General features: G+C 42.5%; 1 protein-coding gene across 1 annotated transcript in view; it reads left to right on the forward strand.

The window, feature by feature from the left end:
- The window catches only part of FAM3B (FAM3 metabolism regulating signaling molecule B), a 54453-nt gene that overhangs the window by 31516 nt on the left and 10728 nt on the right, over nt 1-12209 (forward strand). The window contains exon 3 of the mRNA XM_060150953.1: nt 7867-7990. Within this exon, the coding sequence (XP_060006936.1) occupies nt 7867-7990 (124 nt within the window). The remainder of the gene's footprint in view (nt 1-7866; nt 7991-12209) is intronic.

Below are 12209 nucleotides of genomic sequence, written 5' to 3' on the forward strand. Positions count from 1 at the left end.
CTATATCCTGTAATTTACTGAATACTGTACTGAAAATGAAAAACAAAAGGGCTGTCTGGGTCCAGCATGGTTGTCAGGGTATCGGTTGTTCACCCTCCTGGTCCTGTAGCTGACGGGGAGCTGCAGCTCTCACTGCCCAGCATCACAAAGACATTGGACCACACATCACTAGCTTGGGAAAGGATAAAAATTCACAATTCGAAGCACGTTTTTTGCTGAAAGCATGTCCCTTGTGCACCACCATAAAGTAGAACCATCGTAAATCAAGGACCATCTGTATACATACTCAGGACATCTACAAACTCAGGAAACAGGGCACACCTAACTTTTAAGCAGTATGTTAGTTACATTTTCAAGTACCATGCTCAGCGTGTTTTTAGGTAAATTACTTCTAAATTCAGAGTAATGAGCATTATCATTAAATTTTTAAAAAACTGAAATAAATACACTTCAGTGTTCAAAACCAGGCAAGATTGAGCAAATTCCATATTTTTGGCACATTTTCATGTTAATGGTAGGGCCCCTTGCTTTGAATTTAGGTAACTGGAGATTAAGAAAAAACGTATTGAGTATATTATATGAAAATGTAAGTGAGGTAACATACTATTGGTATATGTCTAATCCATGTTTTCCAACATTGCAGATGCCCTCTGCGGGCATAGAAAAGTCTGGAAGGAAATATACCAAAAGGTAAAACAGTGAAGATTCTGTAGGGTGAATATGCATAGGATTTTTTCCTTCCTTTTGCCTGTCTATTACTTTCAATGTTTTTCTTCAGAAACTAGACAAGAAAAGATAAAATCCCAAGGTCCTTCAATATTTAAAAAATTAGAATCCACAGGAGGAAAAATTGGTAAAAGTAGACCAGAGCTGCAGTAGCACGTGTGCAGAAAGCCCTGACTCAACGTCCCTCTTCCCTTTTGCAGGAGGGAGCAGGGTTCAGTGTCTCTGAGTTTTCTGCCAAAGTAGCTGCAGATTTCTGCCCCACGAGGGACCAGATGTCCATATTCATTCGTTACCGAACTAAGCTTGGGTCTGCTCACCCACTTGCAGTAAAGCCAGTCTACTGACACCTGGTTGTGGTGAAGGAAAGTGCAGCGTTTATTGCAGATGCCAAGCGAGGAGTCCAGGCAGCTAGTGCTCAAAAGACCAGAACTTCCTGATGGGTTTCAGGGAAGCATTTTTAAAGGCAAGGTGAGGGAGAGAGTCTTGGAGTACGTGATCAGCTTGGGCAGAGTTCTCTGATTGGTTGATGCTGAGGTAAGGGGCAGGGTCACATTTTACCAATCCTCAGGCAGCAGTAGTTCTGGAGGCTACGTGCTCATGGTCATCGAGTAGTTAACTTCTTCCACTTGGTGATGGTTTTAGCACCTGAAAAACAACTCAGGAATATTTTTCAGATACTGTTATCCATGTCCTTCAGGGAGGAACTAAAGATTCTGTGATTGCCATATGGCTGATTTACTATTTAAATTGTTACCAGTTCTACTGACCCAACTGCTATTTTGGTCACTACATGTTCACATCCTTTCAATCATTAATTCTTTTTAACTTTTTTTAGTTTTTATTTTTTTTAAATGAAGTATAGTTTATTTACAATGTTGTGTCAGTTTCTGCTGTACAGCACAGTGATTCAGTTATATATATATTCTTTTTCAGATTCTTTTCCATTATAGCTTATTATAAGATATTGAATGTATTTCCCCGTGCTATACAGTAAATCCTTCTTGTTTATTTTATATATAGTAGAATGTATATGTTAATCCCAAACTCTAATTTACCCACACACACCCCACCCCCCCACCATAGGGTAGCTTTATTTTTTTTCTCTTTTTTTAAACATCTTTATTGGAGTATAATTGCTTTACAATGGTGTGTTAGTTTCTGCTTTATAACAAAGTGAATCAGCTATATGTATATGTATATATCCCCATATCTCCTCCCTCTTGCGTCTCCCTCCCACCTTCCCTATCCTTCCCCTTTAGGTGGTCACAAAGCACAGAGCTGGTCTCCCTGTGCTATGTGGCTGCTTCCCACTAGCTATTTTACATTTGGTAGTGTATATGTGTCCATGCCACTCTCTCACTTCGTCCCAGCTTACCCTTCCCCCTCCTTGTGTCCTCAAGTCCATTCTCTACATCTGCATCTTTATTCCTGTCCTGCCCCTAGGTTCTTCAGAACCATTTATTTTTTTAGATTCCATATATATGTATTAGCATATGGTATTTGTTTTTCTCTTTCTGACTTACTTCACTCTGTATGACAGACTCTAAGTCCATCCACCTCACTACAAATAACTCAGTTTTATTTCTTTTATGGATGAGTAATATTCCATTGTATATATGTGCCACATCTTCTTTATCCAGTCATCTATCAATGGACACTGAGGTTGCTTCCATGTCCTGACTATTTTAAATAGAGCTGCAGTGAACATTGTGGTACATGACTCTTTTTGAATTATGGTTTTCTCAGGGTATATGCCCAGTAGTGGGATTGCTGGGTCATATGGTACTTCTATTTTTAGTTTTTTAAGGAACCTCCATACTGTTCTCCATAGTGACTGTATCAATTTACATTCCCACCAACAGTGCAAGAGGGTTCCCTTTTCTCCACACCCTCTCCAGCATTTATTTTTTGTAGATTTTTTGATGATGGCCATTCTGACGGGTGTGAGTTGATACCTCATTGTAGTACTGATTTGCATTTCTCCAATGATTAGTGATGTTGAGCATCCTTCCATGTGTTTGTTGGCAATCTCTATATCTTCTTTGGAGAAATGTCTATTTAGGTCTTCTGCCAATTTTTGGATTGGGTTGTTTGTTTTTTTGATATTGAGCTGCATGAGCTGCTTGTAAATTTTAGAGATTAATCCTTTGTCAGTTGCTTCATTTGCAAATATTATCTCCCATTCTGAGGGTTGTCTTTTCGTCTTATTTATGGTTTCCTTTGCTGTGCAAAAGCTTTTAAGTTTCATTAGGTCCCATTTGTTTATTTTTGTTTTTATTTCCATTTCTCTAGGAGGTGGGTCCAAAAGGATCTTGCACTGACGTATGTCATAAGTGTTCTGCCTATGTTTTCCTCGAAGAGTTTGATAGTGTCTGGCTTTACATTTAGGACTTTAATGCATTTTGAGTTTATTTTTGTGTATGGTGTTAGGGAATGTTCTAATTTCATTCTTTTACATGTAGCTGTCCAGTTTTCCCAGCACCACTTACTGAAGAGTCAGTCTTTTCTGCATTATATATTCTTGGCTCCTTTATCAAAAATAAGGTGACCATATGTGCATGGGTTTATCTCTGGGCTTTCTATCCTGTTCCATTGATCTATATTTCTATTTCTGTGCCAGTACCATACTGTCTTGATTAATGTACCTTTGTAGTATAGTCTGAAGTCAGGGAGTTTGATTCCTGCAGCTCCATTTCTTTCCCTCAAGACTGCTTTGGTTATATGGGGTCTTTTGTGTCTCCATACAGATTTTAAGATTTTTTTGTTCTAGTTCTGTAAAAAATGCCACTCGTAATTTGATAGGGATTGCATTGAATCTGTAGATTGTTTTGGGTAGTATAGCCATTTTCACAATGTTGATTCTTCCAATCCAAGGACATGGTGTATCTTAACACCTGTTTGTATCATCTTTAATTTCTTTCATCAGTGTCTTACAATTTTCTGCATACAGGTCTTTTGCCTCCTTAGGTAGGTTTATTCCTAGGTATTTTATTCTTTTTGTTGCAGAGGTAAATGAGAGTGTTTCCTTAATTTCACTTTCAGATTTTTCATCATTAGTGTATAGGAATGCAAGAGATTTCTGTGCATTAGTTTTGTATCCTGCTGCTTTACCAAATTCATTGATTAGCTCTAGTAGTTTTCTGGTAGGATCTTTAGGATTCTCTATGTATAGTACCATGTCATCCGCAAACAGTGACAGCTTTACTTCTTCTTTTCCAATTTGAATTCCTTTTACTTCTTTTTCTTCTCTGATTGCTGTGACTAAAACTTCCAAAACTATGTTGAATAAGAGTGGTGAGAGTGGGTAACCTTGTCTTTTCCCTGATCTTAGAGGAAATGGTTTCAGTTTTTCACCACTGAGAACAATGTTGGCTGTGGGTTTGTCATATATGGCTTTTATTATGTTGTGGTAAGTTCCTGCTATGCCTACTTTCTGGAGGGATTTTTTTTATCATAAATGGGTGTTGAATTTTGTCAAAAGCTTTTTCTGCATCTATTGAGATGATCATATGGTTTTTATCCTTCAGTTTGTTAATATGGTGTATCACATTGATTGATTTGCATATATTGAAGAATCCTTGCATTCCTGGGATAAAACCCACTTGATCATAGTGTATGATCCTTTTAATGTGCTGTTGGATTCTGTTTGCTAGTATTTTGTTGAGGATTTTTGCATCTATGTTCATCAGTGATATTGGCCTGTAGTTTTCTTTATTGGTGACATCTTTGTCTGGTTTTGGTATCGGGGTGATTATGGCCTCGTGGAATGAGTTTGGGAGTGTTCCTGCCTCTGCTATATTTTGGAAGAGTTTGAGAAGGATAGGTGTTAGCTCTTCTCTAAATGTTTGATAGAATTCACCTGTAAAGCCATCTGGTCCTGGGCTTTTGTTTGTTGGAAGATTTTTAATCACAGTCTCCATTTCAGTGCTTGTGATTGGTCTGTTTATATTTTCTATTGCTTCCTTGTTCAGCCTCGGAAGGTTGTGCTTTTCTAAGGATTTGTCCATTTCTTCCAGGTTGTCCATTTTATTGGCATAGAGTTGCTTGTAGTAATCTCTCATGATCCTTTGTATTTGTGCAGTGTCACTTGTTACTGCTCCTTTTTCATTTCTAATTCTATTTATCTGAGTCATCTCCCTTTTTTTCTTGATGAGTCTGGCTAATGGTTTATCAATTTTGTTTATCTTCTCAAAGAACCAGCTTTTAGTTTTATTGATCTTTGCTATTGTTTTCTTCATTTATTTTTCATTTATTTCTGATCTGATCTTTATAGTTTCTTTCCTTCTGCTAACTTTTGGGGGTTTTTGTTCTTCTTTCTCTAATTGCTTTGGGTGTAATGTTAGGATTTTTAGTTGAGATGTTTTTTGAAGTAGGATTGTATTGCTCTAAACTTCCCTCTTAGAACAGCTTCTGCTCCATCCCATAGGTTTTGGGTCATTGTGTTCTTATTGTCATTTGTTTCTAGGTATTTTTTGCTTTCCTGTTTGATTTCTTCAGTGATCTCTTGGTTATTTAGTAGTATATTGCTTAGTCTCCATGTGTTTGTATTTTTTGCAGATTTTTTTCCTGTAATTGATATCCAGTCTCATAGCGTTGTTGTTGGAGAAGATACTTGATACAATTTCAGTTTTCTTAAATTTACCAAGGCTTGATTTGTGACCCAAGATATGCTCTATCCTGGAGAATGTTCCATGAGCACTTGAGAAGAAAGTGTTTTCTGTTGTTTTTGGATGGAATGTCCTATGGATATCAATTAAGTCCATCTTGTTTAATGTATCATTTAAAGCTTGTGTTTCCTTATTTATTTTCATTTTCGATGATCTGTCCATTGGTGAAAGTGGGGTGTTAAAGTTCCCTACTATGTTTGTGTTACTGTTGATTTCCCCTTTTATGGCTGTTAGCATTTGCCTTATGTATTGAGGTGCTCCTTTGTTGGGTGCATAAATATTTACAATTGTTATATCTTCTTCTTGGACTGATCCCTCAACCATTATGTAGTGTCCTTCTTTGTCTCTTGTAATAGTCTTTATTTTAAAGTCTATTTTGTCTGATATGAGAATTGCTACTCCAGCTTTCTTTTGATTTCCATTTGCATGGAATATCTTTTTCCATCCCCTCACTTTCAGCCTGTATGTGTCCCTAGGCCTGAAGTGGGTCTCTTGTAGACAGCATATATATGGGTCTTGTTTTTGTATCCATTCAGCCAGTCTGTGTCTTTTGGTTGGAGCATTTAATCCATTTACATTTAAGGTAGTTATCGATATGTATGTTCCTATTACCATTTTCTTAATTTTGGGGGGTTTGTTATTGGAGGTCTTTTCCTTCTCTTGTGTTTCCTGCCTAGAGAAGTTCCTTTAGCATTTGTTGTAAAGCTGGTTTGGTGGTGCTGAATTCTCTTAGCTTTTGCTTGTCTGTAAATGTTTTAATGTCTCTGTCGAATCTGAATGAGATCCTTGTTGGGTAGAGTAATCTTGGTTGTAGGTTCTGCCTTTTCATCACTTTAAATATGTCCTGTGACTCCCTTCTGGCTTGAAGAGTTTCTGCTGAAAGATCAGCTGTTAACCTTATGGGGATTCCCTTGTATGTTATTTGTTGTTTTTCCCTTGTTGCTTTTAATATTTTTTCTTTGTATTTAATTTTTGATAGTTTGATTAATATGTCTTGGTGTGTTTCTCCTTGGATTTTTCCTGTATGGGACTCTCTGCACTTCCTGGACTTGTCAATCATTAATTCTTGAACCAGGCTTTTGTGGCTCAGGGGAGCCCTAGGAGACTACAGCTTTTCTACAAACAAGAGGCAGGCAGAGGACTCTGTGGTGGCAGTGGGGCATCTCTCTCAGGAAGGCCCCACAGGGTCCTGCTCGGTTACACTTTCGTTCAACAACACTGATGGAGCAGCTGCTTGTGCTGCACACAGAATTGGTGCTGGGGTTATAAAGTGAAAATAAGTAGACAACATCCCTGTCCTTATGGAGAAGCTTTTAAAAAGGAAATTGCAGGGTATTAGGCAGTGATGAGGGCTAAGAAAAAGAAAATAAATCAGGGCAAGCTGGGCAGTGCAGGGTGGGTTGGGGCTTTGTTTAGTGATGGGGATGAGGTAGGTAAAGGGGAGGAAGATGTGAAGGGCTGAGTAAGCACGATGTTGGGGTGCACAGGCCCCTGAACTCTGTGTCCTCCTGGGCACCAGGACTGGGTGCGCAGCTGCATCCCTGTGTTCACCAAGCAGTTCAGTCCTGGTCCAGCTCAACCCCCAGAGCACTCGGCCATCACAGCACTGGCTGTGTCCTGATTTCCCCCAACAGGGCCTTCCAGCCACTCTGCTGGCTGTGCTTCTAGCCAGATGTGCTAAAACAGAGGAGACGCGGCGATCCGTAAAACAGCACGTCCCCAGTCAAGCTGGGGGAGTGAGAGCACTTTCTGATTTTTTTTTTTCTGGAGACTCGGGATTTAAATTGAACCCAGCGCAGGACAGTGGGTTCTGTGGGTGACAGTGGACAGCCACACCTGTGAAAGGGGAGAGACGTGAGTGGTAGTGATGGCAACGAGGCACCCAGCAGTGGGAGACACAGAGGGTACCCAGCGCCAGCTGACCTCAGTCCTCCCCAAGTGCTGACCCCTGTCACTGGGCATGACATCTCCAGGGCCTGCCAGCACTGACATAGCAGCCCAGGCAGAAAAGTTCAGCATCTCAAGCTCGAGGGAAAGGAGAGGGTTCAGCCATGGCTAGAGTGGTGGTCAAGGGTGTGTGTGTGTTTCAGGAGTGTAAATGCAGAAGCTGGATAGATGCTCCATAGGCTACTTCTTGATTCACCAGCACTCTTAGACCCAACTAATCTTTCTTTAATTGGAATACAAAAGGCTATGCCTTGCAATCCCAGAATGGCAGTCATGACGATCAAGAGTGATTCCCAACCCTTCTGAAATTGTTCCGCCTACTCAACATCCCCTCCCTTTGGCATATTTGCTATTTGAAGACAAAAGCAGGTTAAATTAATTTTGTGTCTTCCCAGTTTTCCCCCACTGCTACTGGGACTTCCTAGTGTGAAGTCTTGGGACAGAACAGCTGCCGTTCACAGTCAAGCAGTGGGTTCACCTGATCAATACTGCATGATGCTAACTGTTTTATTCCTTTTTGTTACAGCCCCAGCCCCAAAGAGGCAAAAATGTGACCACTGGACCCCGTGTCCCCCAAACACCTACGCCTACCAGTTGCTCAGTGGGGGTGGCAGGGACAAGTATGCCAAGATCTGCTTTGAGGATGAGGTGTAAGTACTACAGCGGGAAAAGAAAACCTAGCTCTCCCACTTGGTTCTTTCCCTTCTCTGAGGCTGGCCAAGCAGCAAGTCTGCCCCAGGAGAGAAAGGCATCTTCTTGACCTCAGGGAGAGGCTGGGGGGCATCCGAGGGGAAATGAGAATGCATGCTGTGCCGAGGGTGGGGAGGTGGGACCCGTAGATTGCTTTTATGTGTCCCGTGTTGAACTTTCATTTGACAGCAGTTAGCAAAAACCTCAGTACATATTTTGTACTCTAGCCCTTCAAAGTCAGGGAGACATCAAAACTCAGCAGATACGGCTGTCCTTGCATTTGGGTTTTGATCCTCACCCTCATGGGTTAAAGCCAGTGTCGTCTCTCCCTGCAGCCCCTACCCCCCACGTAGCTCGGTTCAGCTTCTGTGCCACTGCCTTACCCTTGACAGCCCAATAAACCCTGGCACTTGGAAGTGTCCTAGCCCAGTGTATTCCATGGCTAGGGCTGCCATAACAAAGTACACAGACAGGGCAGTTTAAACAACAGACATTCATTCTCTCTCAGTTCTGGAGGCCAGACGTCAAGATCAAGGTGTGGGCAGGGCTGGTTCCTTCTGAGGCTGCAAGGGAGAGTCTGTCCCATTCTCCCTCCTTGGCTTGTAGATGCCGACTTTGCCCTGTGTCTTCACAGCGCCATCCCTCTGTGTGTGTGTCTCGATCCAATTTTCCCCTTTTAAAAGGGACACCAGTCATTTTGGGTTAGGGTCACCCTAAAGACCTCATTTTAACTCAGTCATCTCTTTAAAGGTCTATATCCAAATAAGGTCACATTCTGAGGTTCTAGGGGTTAGGACTTCACCATTTGAACTTTGAGGGAACACAGTGCAACCCACAACATCAAGCTTAAGGATGGTTTGGGCGATTAAGTAATTATTACAAATGAGAGAAAATGTGGTCTGTTCCTAACCCTGAGTAGGAAGTCATTCCCAATTATCCCACCATTTCCCCCAAACCAGGCACACTTTCCCTTTTTTTGTTGGTTAGCTGTTGCCCACAGCACTCGGCACTTGCTGCATTTCCACCCCTCCACTCTCAGTCCCTTGGTCTCTGCATGTACCTTGTTCTTCCAAGGAGCGGGCAGTGCATTCAGAGAGGGGGTCGGATTCAGCTTCGTACACCTTACACAGTCCTGGCATATCCCCTCATTCAATATTTGGGAGTTGGGTAGAAATAGCCCCTTCGCTCTGCAGGTCTATTGTGTCTCTAAGGTCCCCTTTGCTCTGCCGGACAGTTTGTTGATAAACATTCATCCACCGATGAACTCCAGAGGGTGAGGCACTCAGCAGAGGGACCGTGACGTGGAACACGTGGCTCCTGCCCAAGAAGCTGACGTCACAGTTCAGGGTTCTCTGCCTCAACCCCATGGACACCCTGCATGGTAGGGGCTGCCCTGAGCATTTCAGGATTAGCAGCACCCCTGGCCTCCACCCACTAGATGCCAGAGAATACCCATCCTCCCCACCGGCTGTGGCAACCACACACGTCCCAGACATTGTCACACATCCCCTAGGTGGCAAAATCCTACCCCCCACCCCATTAAGAACCTGTGGTATAGTTGGAGAGAACAAACAGAGTTTGCAAATGTCCATGGTAAATGCTGTATGGTAATTGTGTGTGTGTGTGTGTGTGTGTGTGTGTGTGTGTGTGTGTGTGTGTAATTTCAGAGGTGATGCCCTGATGAATGGGATTGTCATTGAGGTAGATTGAAAACTGAGCAGGATCCCTTGGCAAGGAAGAGGCGGGAAGACCTGGGAAGGGTGGGGACAGTGGGAAGGGGTCACTCATCCAGAATCACATCACCAGAAGGGGATTTTTCAAGCTCAGATCCCAGAGCCCGGGATTTGCCCTGCTCCACAGTGCCTGACACCTTCTCCTGACCATGCATAGGAGCTACTGCCTCTTACCTGGTGCAAACCAACTCACGTATACTTTAACTTCATAGAACTCTGTCTGAGGTAGGTACCATTATTATTCCCATGATACAGACAAGGCAACTGAGTCACAGAGAGGTTCAGTCACTTGCCCCTCATCACAGAGCTGTTAGTGACAGAGCCAGGATTCCACCCGGGCAAACGTAGGGTCTGCTGCGTGGACCAACTTCAATCCAATAGTCTAAAGGAACAGCTAACCCTCTCTATGAATGTGTAGAACCAAAGGTAGCTCGCCTGCTTCAAACAGTATTCTAGATGTTTTTCAGAATTCAGTGCAGAATAAAGCAGGATAAGCACAAGCAAAAGCAAATTAAAAGGAACAGGAATCAGTGAGGCCAGATGCCAAGACACTTGCTGTGCCTCTAGCGTTGTGTTTTCTTGTAACAAGTCCCTGGAACAGAAAGGATGGGTAGCAGAGATCTCGTTGTTTTACAAATAAAATATACAGGTTTGGGAATTCCCGGGCGGTCCAGTGGTCAGGACTCTGTGCTTTCACTGCTGAGGGCCTGGGTTTGAGCCCTGGTCGGGGAACTGATATCCCACAGGCCACATTGTATGGCCTTAAAAAATATATATATATATATATATATATATTTATATATTTATATATTTATATATTTATATATATTTATATATTTATATATATATCAGGTTTATGTAGAAAGACAAGAGGTTTTTTTGCCATTTGCTTCATCCCTACAACCAGCATGTCCTGGGCACCTGCAAACATACCTCCCCCAGGGACAGCCCCCTCCATCTGTCAGTAGAGTCCCCCTACTCACTCACACCCACACCTCTAAACAGCGGGTTTACATTACAACTTCCTTGTTTCCGGTTTTCAGCGTTATCAGCTGCCCTGCCCCTCGGGAGGTCAGCTCTTTTCCACCATCACCCAATTCCTGTCCTCTTCCCTTACCGTTGTCCTGATTAAGTTACTATACTGTCATCACGGTTTGAGCAAACTTCATCCTTTACATGATTATGGCTGTGAAAATAAAATTCAGAGAGTTTACTTGATAGGAATATTTTACCAAGGGAGAACCCAACTCCGGGCAAACAAGATTTCCAAATGGAAGGCGGTTAGGTGGCGTGGCGCTCTATGGCCACGGCTCGGCTTATAAAGTTTGAATGAGTAAGTGCAGTGTTTTCTAGTGTGGTTTGTTACTAGAAACTTATGTGCCGTTGCATTGCATGAGCTGACTTGTTCGTAACTGCAAGGTCATGCTGACATAAAGAAAGCTTAGGTTTTGTTTAAGGTCAGAGTCAGCATTTGGGGGACGTCAGGGCAGTTTTAAGTTTGGGTTTGTGACTATGAGGGTCCATCTAGGGATATATTCAAACTGTGGCCTCCAGTTTGGTTTTTTTTACTACTTACTTACTTAATTAATTAATTTGGTTGCACCGGGTCTTAGCTGTGGGCTCCTTAGTTTGTGGCATGCGAACTCTTAGCTTCGGCATGCATGTGGGATCTAGTTCTCTGACCACGGATCGAACCCGGGCCCCTGCATTGGGAGCACGGAGTCTTAACCACTGCGCCACCAGGGAAGTCCCTCCAGTTTGTTTTTTTTCTAACAGGACTAAACAGAGGTTCTTCATGACTGAAGCATGTTGTGTACAATAATTACGTTTCGTTTACTGTTGGCTCGCTTGGTTTTCCATGAAGTTACATCAGTTTAATCCCTAAACTTTCCTCTGGTTAAAATAAATCTCTCACATCAGATATTTACCAACTTCACCCGTGAAGCTTCTGTCCCTCTCCAATCAGCCAGGTTACCCTGCAGCTACCGTGCAGCTGACATTCGGGGACCCCTCCCCACCACTATCCTGGGGATGACCTTTGCCTCCCTCTCTGTAGCTGGGATCCCTGTTTCCTAGATACAGTACCTTCCACTTTCTTAGTTTCCACCCTTGTTTTGCTGGAGCACATCTTCCAATAACATCCTGAGAAAAGGGTATAAGGGGAGGTAATATTTTTAAAGATTCTTCATGTTTAAAATGTATTCATTCCCACCGACGATTAACTGAGAGTTTGGCCGAGGACAGATTTCTCAATTATAAATAGCTCCCACTTTGAATTTTGAAATCTTTGCCTGGAATTAAGTGACTCTAACTCCGGCAATGTTTGAGTGTGGTGACCGTGAGAATGCACTTCTCAGGTTTCTAGGGGCAGGTAGTTCATTGGCCAAGAGTTCCAGTTGCTGCATTCTAAAATCCATAGTAGGTTTGCTGGAGGCCCGGCTTCCCC

This window comes from Lagenorhynchus albirostris, chromosome 5, assembly GCF_949774975.1.
Source record: "Lagenorhynchus albirostris chromosome 5, mLagAlb1.1, whole genome shotgun sequence".
Lineage (NCBI taxonomy): Eukaryota > Metazoa > Chordata > Mammalia > Artiodactyla > Delphinidae > Lagenorhynchus > Lagenorhynchus albirostris.